Raw genomic sequence first — 15,799 nt, 5'->3', positions numbered from 1 at the left:
ACAGCCCCGATCTAGCGCCCAGTGACTACCACGTGTTTCTGCAACTGAAGAAGCATCTCGGAGGTCAGCGCCACGATGACGACGATAGCCTCAAAACGGCCATGTTGCAGTGGCTGTCAACTCAGGCAGCAAACTTCTATGACGACGGAATGCAAAAGCTTGTTGTTCGATATGATAAGTGTCTTAATATTGGTGGCAATTATGTGGAAAAGTAGATAAAAGTGTGGTCTCTCATGTAACAATAAAATTGTTACAAAAAGTTTACTTGTTTTTTGTACATATCAAAACGGTACTTACTTAAAAAATATGCCTCGTATCTTTTAATATATGTAATAATAAAAGCATTATAAAATATTATTTGAGTTAGATTTATTAACCCTAACAGCACAGTAGAACGTTTGTACATAAATAATTCATTATGCCTAGAGGGAGGGGGCATAGACTAATTTGTGGATGCAAAAGGGGGGGGGGGCACAGGCTCAAAAAGGTTGAGAACCCCTACCATAGAGTATAGATTAATACAGAGGAGGCAGAGTAAGAAATGTTTTACCATAGAGTATCTTTTATTATAGAGCAGGCAAAGTAAGAAATATTAACTTGTCTTCTTTTACGCCTCTTCTCTGTCTTTTGACTAATCATGATGAGGACAATGATAATTGGATGAAATTGATAAAATGCCCAGACTAGGATTCGAATCTGGAACCTTCAGTGATGATACAGTTAAGTAGCCCACTTAATGTGCTTGGACAGCACAGCAAAAAATTGTCATGAGGAATGATGCATCAAAAATATTCCATATTTTCATGAACAAAGGTTAATATGGACACATACATAGTTGAATTCATTTTACAAAAATTAACATCAGTCAAACTTCCAACTTAATATTTTCATATATTCAAACCTTTATTAATTTTACATTACATTCAATAGGTGTCTTTTTTCAACACACTATCAATTAGACAACATATTAAAAATGCTTCAAACATCATTAGATATTACTACACTTACCTGCAGTTTCTAAATCTTACAATAATAAGTACAGATTTATATCTAAATTATACTCAGAATTGTACAAAACTTGTCAAAATACAAATTTTACATCATTTACAAATCCTGACAAATATTCTGAATACAGGTGATATGATTATTAAAAATATGGCAAGAATGAATTACTATTTAATTAATTAATTATTAAATTATAAGTCTTCCTCACATCACTCTCAAGTAAAAAGGACAATGTAGGAATATTTAGACAAGATTACAGTATTATTGACAATTTTGTTAGTTGTTGTTAAGTCTAATATTACTTGAATGTGGAATCCAACATTTGCATGTATATTAAGGAATTAATTGGACAGCCAGCACCCTTTATGAAGCTTCATTACGAGTAATTTTTGTTTTGAAAATTTATTTAAGATAAATAATTAAATTGGTATATACAACCATGGTATTCTGGCACACAAAGTCTAACAAAGAACAAAGTACAAACACTTTTCCTTCGTACAAGTGCACATGTTCATGTACTTTCTTTACAAATATGCTACAAATGAACATATATTTTATATATTCACTTCAAAATGAATAGCGACTTTAAAAAAGTACGCATATGCATCTCTTTTAAAAAAAATGAAACTCTTTCCTACTGATATCGCTGGCTTCTATCTCCATATGGTATACATGTAAAGATGTTGCCTTGAGAATCACAAAACACATCTGATACCTCCAAAAACTGCTCCAACCTTGGGTAAAATTTTAATTTATCTTGCACCATGACGACCAGACTTTCAACCACAGCTGTTCCAAAATCATATGTTTTGGGAACTTGTTCCGCCAATCTTCATAAGGTTTGACTGTTATATATGTTTGTACTAAATAATCAAGATCTGGCCAATCCCTTCACGGGTAGACACACAAGTCTCTCACACATTGGGTTTAGAACCTGGAGTTAAAAATCTAATATTCCTTTGACACGAGTCACCCACAACTGAACATGTATAACATTTATCCCTTGAAAATAAATAAAATCTGTGTACGGTTCTTTGATATAAAATTACAAACTTAATTTTTTAGCAGTATCTGGTTTTGCAATTTTAGATCAAAATTTGCATTACATTTTGGATTTTACTTCTTGATGAAGCAATGAATGCAAACTAGAATGTAGCTGTGTTTATAATAGGTACAAATTATGAATTCATATTTTTTTAATACAGCACTTTCTGTTTCTGTTGCAAGATCATGGCTGCAATTTGGGGGAAGAAAAGCACTCCACTCCTCCCAATAACTTTCCTCTTACAATCATGAATAAAAGTATGTTATATAACTAATCATAGAAAAAATATTTTCTTCAATATATTTTGAACTTAGAAACTCATAGGAGACAAACTTACTTCTCCACATTTGTCAATTAACAACAAATTATTTTCATCATTTTAAATTGTAAAGTACTTTGCATTTGATATATGTATTTTTTTTTTAAGTCGACTGTAACTCAATATCGTGACTGTCCAGTGTGGTATTGGTAATATTATATACAGGAAAAGCCATAAAATTCATCTTTATTCTTGAACACAAGCCACTTTATAGTTATATAAAGTTCTATACCACTAAATGAAAATTCATAACTAATAAACTTTCTAGGATAAGTATAACTATGAATTGCATCCACCCGGTGCAATATGCACTGTGGCTGACAACCTGAAAACTGATATTGCTACATGCATGAATGGCTTAACGAACATTTAATTAAATATAAATTACATTTGCTCACCTGGTTATTTCATTTTTTTCTCCTGTCTAAAATTACACTTGTGAAAAAAAATATAAAAATAGCAGTAAACAAGACAGTCACAAGTAACTAAACTACGGAATTCCCCAGCACAAATATTTTCAGAAGCATTCATGCACCGCACCGTCTTTCACCCAATACCTTTTATACATATAAAGAGGGTAGAAAATATTTCTCTGCCATATACTATACAAATCAGGAGCACATGTTATGTTATGAAAACTGATAAACAAATTAAGAACTGTAATAGACATATATGTTAACAAAAACAACTTATGAGATAGGCGAGAACTAAAATTTTTATGTCCACATTAGCTGCTAACATACTGCGAGCTGGTCAGTCTTCTGTCCTTTTCTCATTTTTGTATACAAGAATGCAAGGCTGACATTCAGAACACGTATGTTACAAAAACACGCACACACACTCAGACACATGCACACACCAAGTAACTCAGTTTATCACAATGTTTAATCACAAAATATGTGCATCACTTCACTGTACACCCGACAGAACATCGATGCATATTCAACAGCAATTTTACAAGTTCAGAAAAGATATTTCATAATCTTTGTTACACATTGACGATCATGTGCAGAAGGAAAAATACACATGCAAGAATATATTACATTCATCATGTTAATGGCCACTTTATTGCATTTCTAGTTTTTCTTCTTCCTTGGCATTTTCTCTACTTCTTCTTCATCATCATCATAGTTCTTCTGGACACTCTCCCACAGAAAAGACCCAGGATGAAAATAACACCAATTAACGTTAAGGCCACCACTAAGAAATACTTTTTAGATGGGGATTGAGACACAGACGTATACAGTTCGGCTAAGTTATTTGGCGCAACAATCTGAAAATAAATAAAATATTAATTCTCTTTGCTACATCCATGAGCAAAATAACTCAATGTCCATGTTATGACATGCAGGGTTGGTTAAAAAAAACAAATATAGGGGACTAACTCAACAAATAGCTATTTTTTACATTGTATATTCACAATACAAACACTGATGCAATCCACTTATACAAACACCAACACAATTATGAATACATTGACACTTACTATTATTGATATTTTTTGCACTTTCCCACCTGATGAAAACAAGCAAATGAAATACAGAAGAGTACGGCACATTTAGTCAGTAATCTTTGTACACAATTTCACTAGATGCAGGGGTTTATTCCGAATTTTCCATCTGGGAGGGGTTATTATTTATGGGGATGTAAGTATAAATTTGGAGTTTAAATGGACATAAATTTGGCCTTTTGAAAATTTTTGATGGGGTTTTGGCAGTGTATCTTTGTACTGTTGTTCCAAGTCCTTTAAAATTTGTTTCTTAACCTAGACAACTAAGGCTTCATCTAATTGACGATGCGTAAATCCAAAAAGGCATCCCCACCCTTTCTTACCGCAAGATGCGCTTGGCACCTTCAATTGGCCTTGAACTGTGGAGTGAGTGATACTGTCTGGGTTGAACTGCTGTCCAGTTTACAAATTTTTGATATTTTATCTGCGTAGTCGTTCTTACCAGCACTTGTTCTCACCAATTTTGGTGCGCTGATTTCAAATCTGAGGTTAGTTCTTCTCTGTAAGCTCTAGTTTTTTTGGAATTCAACATTTTAATTTTTCACCTTGATATTCATTTTTCAAAATTCAATTCAACATTTTAAAGTTAGATGCCATCTTAGATACCATCTTGGTGAAGATCTTCTTCATGTATTCACAATATGCATTACAATTTGAAAATACGGCAAGATAAAGCACTCTTTGGAGTATTAAGGTTTTTTAAAAAAACAACAAAAAAACACATATGTCTACATGTAGACAGAATGTAATATAAGAAATTTGATATGAATGGTATGCAAAGTTGAAATAGGTTCTATTCAGGCAAGAATTTGTGCCTGTAGTTCTTGCGTTGTGGACTTGTTCAGGGCAATCTTGCAGACAGCAGTAGTCTGCCATCATATTCTTGTCCCATCACCTTTGACTTGCTCTTTTATGGCATTATGTTCTTCTCGCAAATGCACCGAGTAACCAACTCGAACTGATCCATAAACATTCCCGTTGTGCAACAGAACACACATAATACTGTGCTTAGAGCCATCGAGAAATAATCACAATTTTTTGGACTGTATGAGGTAAGACCTAATTGGGTGAGAAGACATAGGATATCATGACAGTAAACAGAGTGCTTGTCTTTTGAAAAGTAGTCCACAAAAATCTGCTTCCACTTTCGGAAATATGACACTTTTGCTTATCCGTGCAATATCATTTTTTCTTGCAGCCTGGATGCTAACACTCAGCTGCTTTCCAATGTCCAAGTGAAGAAGCCATGATCAGATATGAAAAACAAAAAAAACAGGTGTTTTAGGGCCTCACCAATGACGTAGTGGTAACGTTGTCACCTTGTAATCAAGGAGTCCTTGGTTTGATACCTGGTCGAGACACACAGTGGCCGGATCCCACTTTAAACTGTGGGCCCAGTCCCAATTAGTCTTTCTATACATAAAGTGGACTTAAAGCACACTCAATGAATCAATCAAAGGTGTTTTAGTGCATGGTTAGTGTAAATTAAGCGTTACTGTCCACTTATCCCCAATGTAAATACCAATGGGTGTCCTATTTTGCAAAAGTAAAAGTTTCAAATTGCATGATAACTATAGCATATATGGGAAAACCAGTTTCATATTTGAAAACAGCATTGAAAAATTACATAGAAATAATTGAAAAATCAAATGCAACAGATAATGAGATAAAATTTGTTCCCCTAATCATCTGAAACTATTTTGCACAAATTTATACATAAAGGAAATTGACAATTTTTACTTTTCGTTTCTATATAACTATGTTTCAAAAGAGAGCTCCCCAACCTTGCTTTGGCCAGTCAGCATACAAACGAGGAACAGTGTAGCACATACACTGGGAGAACTGTATGCCCACAACCATTAATTAACCGACAGTTGAACGTAAGCAGCACCAAAGGAGATTTAACAAATTTTCACATTGATTACTTCCAGTGTCAACTACTAACTTCTGACATGGTGGAGCCTGGGCCAATGCAAAGATAATCCTCCCTGGCATTTTAACATTTCAACACAGGCCTTACCCAGACCACCAGATGAGGTGAAGCCTCGGCTACTGAAACATAATCCTCCTAGGTACCTGGTTTATATCATATCACCGCCTGCCCCAAACACCACATTTATGCGGGGACTACAGTCTGATGACTAGGTAGAGACAAGCACACTACCCTAAGAACCGAGAAAGAACCAGTCTGAAATGCAGGTACATAGAAAACTTGAACAGTGGTTAAAAGTCCCAAAAACTCAACATGAATCAATCACCCCTCATCAGCTACAAAGAATTTTACTTCTAAGTCAACTAATAATCGATTGATTTTGCTGTCTCAAAAAAATTATGTATCTGTTATTAAACAATTTATTTTTAATTAGTATTTTGTCAAAAAATTTGTAATGCGTTGCATTGTGTTGTGTGTATGTAATTGGTTTATGTGCCTGTATATGATAATATTTATGTTTGTTTATGTATATGTATATGAATATTATGTACTATGTACATTCATTTACTTGTAAACCCCCGTTGTAAGTGAAGCAATAGCTCTGTTATGGGGAGTATGTATAAATAAATATATAAATAAATAAATAAATAAATAATGCCTAACATCCAAGATAGTACATACCACTTGTGCTATTTTGTACATTTTTATTCTATCACTCAATTTCTTTTGACACTCAGGTTGCAAAGATTTAGTTTCATCTTGTAAGACAAGCTGCAAACACTTGATATCTGCAACAAAATAGAAATAAACACCCATTGAGCAATAATATTCTATATTCATACAAAATACAGTATCGGCTCTACTGTGATTAAGAACCCAATCTGGCTATGGAAAATTAAAAATAATGTTTTCAATTTTCAGCAATGTCATGTTGCATTTCTCACATGAAATTATATTTTAAATGCAACTTTGAAAACAATCTTTTATTTAATATTTAATCCTGTACTTTCATGTGCACCTTTGATAAATTTATAATTATGTATTTCATCAATTTAGAACATGGTATGGTACCAGACCTACCATTTTAATTCTTGACAGCATTATTTGTTATAGTTTTCCAGTAATCAAAGCAAAATACTTACGTCTTCCATTGCCTTGAGGTATCTCGTTGCAGAACTTCTTAACATCAACCGCACAAGCACGGTACAATAAAGGATCGGTATGAATGTCAACTTTTGATTCTTCAATTATATTGGCCACTTCCATTTTGCATTCTTTGTTTAATATTTTTTCTTCGTTCAAAGCTGTTTTCAGGCATTCTTCAACAGCACCAGATCCTTCAGATGCAGTTTCTTCAACATTACACAAACGTTGAATCTGAAAGGAATTGAATTGATAAGAAATATTCACATGCCATTCTTTCGTGCATTCTGCAAATTTTTTATGACAAATTTTCTCTCTATACAGGCAAAAAACACACAAAAACACATGTATCTACTGTATAATGTGCATAAAACCTTATAAATATGATGCTTACCTCACTTTTACACATTTTAGAAAGATATGAATTGAGCCTGTAGTCTAATGCAGACTCCCTGATGATCGTTGTTATCTGATGCTCACACTCCACCCTCAGCCTCTTCTCACGGAATTTGTCCTACAAGAATTAAAGAATATTTGCATATTATAATTTGTTCAGCACATTTCCAATTATATTGAACACACACACATAAAGTAATAACTGAATATCTATGTACACATTCTGTAACATTAATGTGACAGATAAAAGAAAGTGCAATTTGATATATGAAAATTGATGGACATGCAGACTTGAAAAAATTGGGAATAAAATACAAAGCAGGAATGTGACTGATCAATCAGATAAGAGCATCTCAGTAAAATTATTAGGGTAAATCAAAAACTAACGGCAATTTTGAGTTCTCGCAGGAATAAACGAAGACTGGGTGTGTCTGACGTCACCACGTGTATACTTGGAGTGACGTGGAAGTAGGAGTATCACTGCCCCATTTAGTCGAGTGTCGCGGAGCAAAAAAGTCACACGTATGGATGCACCACTCCACAAATGCACAATCAAGGAATAGCATGCCGTATTGCGCTTTCTGTGGTCGGAGGGAGTCAAACTAGCAGACATCCACCGTCAGCTGTTAGCGCAGTATGGAGCAAGCACCATGACTCAATGAAAAATGTGTACGAGTGGGTGGACCGCTTTAAAGCGGGATGCATAAGTGTAACGGACGAAAGTCAAAGTGGATGCCCAGAAGAAAACGTCCAACGGGTGGATACCATTATCAGGGACGATCGAAAAATCACAATAGCACAAGTGGCGGAACTCTTCAACATAAGTTTCGGATCAGCATATGCAATAGTGAATTAGTGTACTAAAAAGTTTGTTCGTGGTTGTCGGTTCAGGTCAGATGACGAGGTCCAGCAGGCGGTGCAGACGTGGCTTCGTGAGCAAACAAAAACCTTCTTTGCGGACGGGATACAGAAGCTGATTGCACGATAGCAAAAGTGCATTGCCATGCAGGGGGCATGTGTGGAAAAGTGACATATGTAGTTCTTCTTCTTGTGTGGAAATAAAGATCTTATGTGAAAATTGCCTTTACTTTTTGATTTACCTAGTACTTATTGAATATTTATATTAGCAATCAGGGTGTTGAACTCAGGCCCTTGATTAGAAACCACTAGGAAGGCATGTTTTTGACTTAAATACGTTAATGCAAAAGAGGCCTATGACGAACTATTTTTGGCTGATTTAACACCCAATGAACCAAGTACAGAACTGAACCATTTTATTACAGGGAATGGACATGTCAATAGGTACAAAGAGATTTTGTGTATTAGTTTATCAATAAATCCACAATTTTTATACTGAGCTATCTATGTAAAGAGCCTGTAACTGAAGTCATAATCCTGCTACGTTGTTACTTTTTATAAATATAAATGTACAATACAGGTGTCCTGGTCTTGTAAAATAGTTGCAAATACAAAGTTTTTCTTCCCAGGCAAAACCCTGTCATGGACTTCATGCAACATTCATGGATTGGCAGAATATTGGCTACTGGCAAATCTTATATGAGCACCTTTTTTAGTATCAGTGAAGAATTCATATCAGCCTATCCCTAATTTGAAACTATGAAGGTTAATTATTAACTACATGAAGTTTTGTGTTTCTGCGTTGCACAATTGGATACAGGAAAACCTCGTTAATACGATACTGGTTAATACGAAGTACCCTTTAATCCGAAGTTCTTCCCATTCTCCAGCTGATAAGATAGGATTTATAATGTATTTCAGTACTGATAAATCGAAATACGGATAACTTTTAATACGAAGTTGTTTACAAGACCCTTCCGCAAAACTGGTTTCGCTTAATTCGAAGTAGACACCTGCATAAGCCGACAAGAGAAGATCAAATGTGGAGAGAGCTTGGACGTTATTTTAACTGGATCTTGACATGTTTCCTTGTCCTAAGAGCTGCTGACAACTCGAGGGAAGCAGCCCGAAATGCCCACTGGACATTGACATTCTTTGTCAATGTGCATGGCAGGTCAAGCTCTTTTCCCGCTGAATGCACCACCTTGGGAATAATTCACCAGTGCTAGATGAGAAATGCGAGATAAGATCGCAGGAATGTTCCAAAATACAAGATGCATGGCGCTTGGAAGTCTCACCCATCTGTCTAGCTCTGAGCTCGAGATTCAGCAATTTCCCATGAGCGAGCAACTTTTGGCCTGGTAGCCGACAACTTCCGGTAACCACTTTCATTAAAAGTGTGTTCTTTGTGCCCTGTAGAACTTCATATAAAAAGGGAAACTATTACAGATAATCAAAGCCACATAGGCCAACTAAATATCATCAACCCGTTTAATGCGTTGTCATCTAGGTTTCCCGCAAAAGTTGACGTCGATCTTACGTATGTTGCAACTCCAGTTTCCCGCTTCATACGTTTCCCAACTGTGCCGGTCATAAAATTTGCCAAAACAGTGTTCTGTTGGCTGTGACTTCTCCCCTTTTTCTATCAGCAAACAGGGGGGGGGGGGGTCCCTTGCTAATTCTTTCGGCCAAGATTTTCTTGCTCGTGTGCGCACACGAGCTCCTTCTAAAAAAAAAAGCAACCAGTTCTGAATACCTTCTTCAAAACGAACAAAAACCGCAAGGTAAGTAAAAGAAAAGTGACCCCCTTCCTTTTCCTACAACAGCTCATTATCTGCCAGGTGTGCATGGTAATGTGATAATTGCAGAATTCAGGTCCCTTTTTCTTGTTTGAATGCAGCTGTCTGCATAGGAAATATTGCCCGTATTATTGTCTGTTGCATGGTAAAACGTAATGCAAGGATCTTTTTTTTTTTCACACTGCTGATAAAAGTTCGGTCTTCGACAACTGCGTTATCTTTAAAATGCAGATGATTTCCCTTCTGCCACCTGCTGCTCTAACTTCCAGCTGGTCTCATTGTGTTTACGCTGCAGCTGGCGCCAGTGTTTAGTCTAGCATCTGGAAAGCTGTGCTTGCCCATAATGGCAATAACTCATCCAGTGCAAAGGAATAAGCGTCATTGTTTTGAATCTCACAAAGCTCTTTTGATTTGAGAGGAAAAGTTTTGGCGGAGCGAGTGTTTGACCTCCAGAATACTCTTGAATCCTACAATAAATTTTCGATTAATCTGAAAATACGCAAGTTTCGTAAAGCTTGTTTTGAGTTCATTTTATGCTGATGAGCTAAGCGGGACTAAATATACAGTTTAAAGTGGTATCCAAACCAGAGTGATTATCGAGTGCGGCACTGTTTAATGTGTCCTAGGATACACATTCAGTGCAAACAGATCGCAAGTTGTGTGTTTACTTTTTCAGAGTGGATTACAATGCAAGTTGAGGAAGAGTTTGGTCTGATCCCTGCAAAGGGGGAGGGGGGGGGGTGAATATGAAGTTAACTGAAGCAAAGAAAACTTTTTTTTACGGTGTTCTAGACAGCCGAACCAGAACAAATTTACAGCCCCAATTTTTTTTTTTTTTTTTTTGGTGCATGGGAAAGGTTGTGTTCTCTTCTCTTACCAGTTAATCCTGTAACGGACAATGTTCTAGTGAACGCACATAAAATCCAATATTCTTTCTGTCCGATTATCTCCCGTCTCTTGCTCGCGCTAGTGTGACTACAGTCAAGATTCTTCTGAGTTTCACTTCTTGCAATAAACGAATATTTTTTTCCTTTCCGTAGGTCTCCGTGCAAACTGGTTTCTTATGAACTAAAATTGTAAGAATTTCGTGGAAGAGCAACGACTTTGCACAATTAAAAGAAAACGCCACAACATACATCATGTGCATAACCGGTTGTATAACAGGCAGGATAAATGGTGTTAACTGTCTCCTTGGAATCTTTGTGTCCACGTAAGCTCAGTGTTCTCATTTTGTGTAACATTTTTTACACTTTCTTTAAAACGTACAATATTATTATATAGTACATATAAAGCTTATTTTCTGAGCTACCACCAAGTATAAAACATCCGTTGTGGGGGTAATTTATACTAGACTTTATTTACACCTGAAAAAAAGGTGCCATATTGAAAAGTTTGGATAACTCGAAGTCGTTTAATTCGAAGTTGACATTTTTTGGTCCCTTGAACTTCGTATTAACGAGGTTTTCCTGTAGTTATTTCCAATTAATTTGCTCATTGCCTTCATTCAATAAGGGTACAGCATCCGAAGTGGAGTTTGTCATCTCCACTCCAGACACCATATCCTTAGTGAATGAAGGCAAATTAATCGCAAATAACTGTCCAATTGTGCAACGTGAAAAAACACAAAACTTCATAGGTAATACTTAAACAGCATTCACCACATCCATCATGAATTAAAGATTCAGTTCTTTCATCAAGTTTCTCTAATATAAAATTATAAATTTGTGGCTTCTTTTACACTAATCTTAGGTATCAAAATTTCAGAAAAAAAAGCTCATTCTGAATAAGTAACTATATCTTATCTGGGTGAATGACTACAGAAATTGTTAACTCAAGTTTAGCTTACACCTTTTGCCAACATTGTTAAGAATAAATAATACAAGTGATTAGTTTCTACTTTTAATGTTATTTCTGGCACATAATTTCTTGTTAATGCAAAATTTTCACTGTCATAATTACAGTCTAACCTGATAACTGAAACAGTGGAAATATTGTGTTCAAGCAAACATGTGCCACAAATGATGATAAAAGTGGAAACAAATCACTTTTTGATTCTTATAGATACAATTGAGTTTATGTAAAAGTTGTGTGAACCCCTGTACCTTTAAACACTGTATTACTTTTCCTTCTAGCTCCACATCCTGGTTCTCATATGCAATCACAGCCGTGCAGAACTTCGAGATGTCAGGGTTGCAAGCTTTCTGCAGGGCAACACTGAAACGGTAATCTTTGTTTTGCTCTATCATCCTCTTCACCACTATCAGCTTACATTTGGAATCAAAACTTTGATCGTCTTTGTACCTCTGAAAAAATATGAATACTCAATTGCAATGGTTGTCACGTGCAGCATAGTTTAAAATAAATGATTTATGCTTAATAAGAAATGGGAAGAAAATGGGAAAATCATACTGAAGCAAGTGTAAAATATTATTTTTAACACTGAATCATGCATAAACATGACTAATTGCCTAAACAATCATGTTTTCTAGTTTTTCTACAATCATTTTTAGAAGAGCTTTAATGTCATTGATACCTATGATCTTCAACCTGAACTATGAATTCTCATCTGAAACAATTACTACATTGGATTATTTGTACGCAATGCGTTAAATAATTATGCAACTTTTAAATAGGTCTTAAAATTACTGGATCTTTCTGGAAATAAATAAATCTCTCTATTGGAAATATCTGAAAGAACAGAGCTATAATATTTAAATACATTTTTGGTGCTGTGATTTGTTTTAGCTTTTCAAGTTAAATACATATGGATTTATTCTGATCAAGATATTCTTTCTACAGATTGATTGACTGATTTAGTTTATTTTACTTTGCCATTCTGCCATTTTTGGCTAATTACAAAGATGAGGATGAGTGATGATATGATTAAATTGATGAAGGGACACATACAAAGAATGCTGGGATTTTAACCTGGGGTCCCTGGCATAGTAGTGCACTGTGCTAACCACTCTGCCATGGAGGTCAGCTCTTTCTACATAAATTATTATATTTACTCAAGTGAAAGTATCTTAATTGCAATGGCACTACATTATAAATTCACTCAAACTTTTGTCAGTGGATACTTATCCCATGACTTCATTCTATCCTTCTCTCTGGTTGCAAGTTGCTATTTTCAACCCCATCTGACGATTATCCTAGCTCCTTGACAACCTTATGCAGTACAAACCTTGAGGCATTCAAGGGCATTGGATTGCTCTTCATCATGACAGAACTGGCGAATCATGTGCTTGCATGCGGTGATCAATGCATAGTCCGTAGCACTGTCCTGAAGCTCCTGTTTCTCCACATTGAAGATTGCATGATGACAAGGTTTACTCAGCTTGTATCTTTTGGATTGCAAACACATCAGCACCTAAGGACGAAATAATAACATGTTTATGTTGTAAGAGATATTTTGGAGAAGTTAGTGACAATTTATAAATTTTCGTTTTTATTTACTACAATCTGTGCAATTTTAGCATTTACCGAAATGCAGGTAAAATCTTTCCTGGAACAGAATGTAATGTAGTGTAATACAGTGAAACTTCTAACGGATAACTCTAAATAACATAATATTCAATTCGCCAGCAGGAAGGCATGCGAGTACATGAAGGAATTACTTCTCAACAATGGACACACTCAATGACAGATGCAGACACTGAAAACTACATCCCAGCACCAATTTAAAGCTTCAAATAAAGGACAGCATGAGAAAAAAAATGGCAATCATGAAACTTGGAGTTAACAGTATTGCAATAATTGGCAGAATGTTTATTGTCATGCAGTAGTTGTGATGACTTGATGGCAACCATGCAATTTTATTTGATTTTCATGTTGCAACACATTGCCTTAAAAATAGCTACTGTTTCTATCTTATGAAGTGTGTGGCATGATGCATTAAGATATAATAAATGTAAATGATTAACTTAAAATGATGAAATCGAGATCATCAAGACATTTAAGAGTTTGAGACATGGAAGTATGCAGATCAGTGACATTTTAAGAAGCAATGTAATCCTGAAATTGTGTACTGGAAATGAAAACCATGCTGGCTGATAACTTGGAAGGCAACAATTTAACATTTGAATGTTTTTTGGTGGTTTTGTGCACCTAGAAAATAAACTGATTGTTTCAAACAATCTGGAACTATCAGAAACAAATTCAATCAGAACATTTTTGTAAAATTAGACATACATTTGAAAGAAATAGAAAAATCCTACTTTGCCATCTCATTTGATACATATGGAATTTATTAATAAAACATTTACACAAAGAGAAGATTTTATAACACAAATAGAGCTCCTAAAGCACCTTAAGCCTCCCACGGATAGTGAACATTTTTTAGGCACCCATAAGTATTACCTTCTTATTGGTAAAAATATTATCATTACCACAGACCTGACATTAATATTAACTAAAAATACACGAGCTATATAAAGGAGAGAATTAAATACCTGAGCAGACCCTGGGGTGATATCAGAACAAAGATTTTTGATATCACTCAAGCATGCCTTCTTGAGTTTGGGATCAAAATCAATATTTTCTCTCTGTTGAAATAGCTGGGCTCTTAACTGTTGGCGGCAATCCTTGTATATCTTATGCTTTTGTCCAGTCAGAGTATCATTTCTTACTATTTCACTTAAGCAAACTATAACATCAGTCCTGAAAAAATAAAGTTTATTGAAATACCTCATGATACATTGGTATCTAAGAATAATACATGCAGAGACAGTTTATCAAAAAGAATATCCACATCTAGTGAGCTGTAGGAGAGTGTTCAAGTAAACCTGGTCATTGTGCGTGTGTGAGGGGGGAGGGGGGAACAATGTTGTCAATTTTGTTTATGTATCAATTTGAAGAAAATAATAATTTAAGTTCTTCTTCTCAAGGTCAAGGCTTTCATTGTAGATTTTGAAGCAGTGCTGGAACTAAGGGCAAATTTCTCCAATTTTGTTGTTTTTCTGAACATAAAGTGTAATTCATATACTCTAGTTAATATGTTCATTAAAACAACACCAAAATGGCAGCATTTTGAACAAAATTACATCTTATTTATAGAAATATTCAATTGGTAAAGGTATTGGCAATTTCCTGAGTTAATAATGCATATTATAAAAAATTCAATTGGCATGGTAATATATTTACTCAAAGCACTTACTTTGTTTTTAATTTTGGGCAGTATCTTATTACAAAAGGTGTGCAAGCTTCTTTAAATTTAAAGGTGAAATGATAATCCTTCAAAGATATTAGTTGGAAATGTTCAACTGCAGCTCTGCACTTATGATCTTCTCTGACCGTTGGCTCGTTCTTATGTTCTATCAAGCACTCCATTATGTCCCCTTCATCTCTTCCCTCCTTCAATTCAACCTGTGGAAGAAAATAAAACAAATTGTAACAAAATTGTTTTGATATATTTTACTTTGCAATTCTGCTACATTTGGCTAATTGCGAACAAATTAGAACAAAATGATGATTGTACCAGAAACTGCCTACCACAACAATGTAACTCTATTTATTTAAATTTTCAACTCCCAAATCTGTGCATCAATTATATCATTTAAAAGCAAGATAAACCAAAAAAGTAAAGTGCTCCTCTGTACTCTGTGCTTTGCACCACGCCATTAAGGCACATAGGAGGTGTGCAGTTAGGGCCCCACACTTTCTTCATCATGGCCGAAGGTGGGGGTGATGTAATTAGCTAAATATTGAAAATTAGATCACATCCACACAGTGATCAGAAAGCTACAAAATAAAACTAGCTTTGCTACAGATGTAAGTACTTCTTACTACAATG

The 15,799-nt window shown here is 35.1% G+C and overlaps 1 protein-coding gene across 1 annotated transcript in view; it reads right to left on the bottom strand.

Annotated features, from left to right (window-relative positions):
* Positions 1-884: 884 nt before the first annotated feature.
* Positions 885-15,799, bottom strand: part of Glg1 (Golgi apparatus protein 1) — a 65,658-nt gene continuing 50,743 nt past the window's right edge. The window contains exons 11-18 of the mRNA XM_083139087.1: positions 15,164-15,372; positions 14,460-14,667; positions 13,193-13,378; positions 12,111-12,311; positions 7,350-7,469; positions 6,955-7,189; positions 6,494-6,600; positions 885-3,642 (exon numbers count right to left, since the gene is read on the bottom strand). Of these exons, the coding sequence (XP_082995213.1) occupies positions 3,475-3,642; positions 6,494-6,600; positions 6,955-7,189; positions 7,350-7,469; positions 12,111-12,311; positions 13,193-13,378; positions 14,460-14,667; positions 15,164-15,372 (1,434 nt within the window). The 3' untranslated portion in view covers positions 885-3,474. The remainder of the gene's footprint in view (positions 3,643-6,493; positions 6,601-6,954; positions 7,190-7,349; positions 7,470-12,110; positions 12,312-13,192; positions 13,379-14,459; positions 14,668-15,163; positions 15,373-15,799) is intronic.

This window comes from Lepisma saccharinum, chromosome 17 (genome assembly GCF_977018435.1).
Source record: "Lepisma saccharinum chromosome 17, izLepSacc3.1, whole genome shotgun sequence".
Lineage (NCBI taxonomy): Eukaryota > Metazoa > Arthropoda > Insecta > Zygentoma > Lepismatidae > Lepisma > Lepisma saccharinum.
This window is presented reverse-complemented; position numbering and strand designations above follow the sequence as displayed.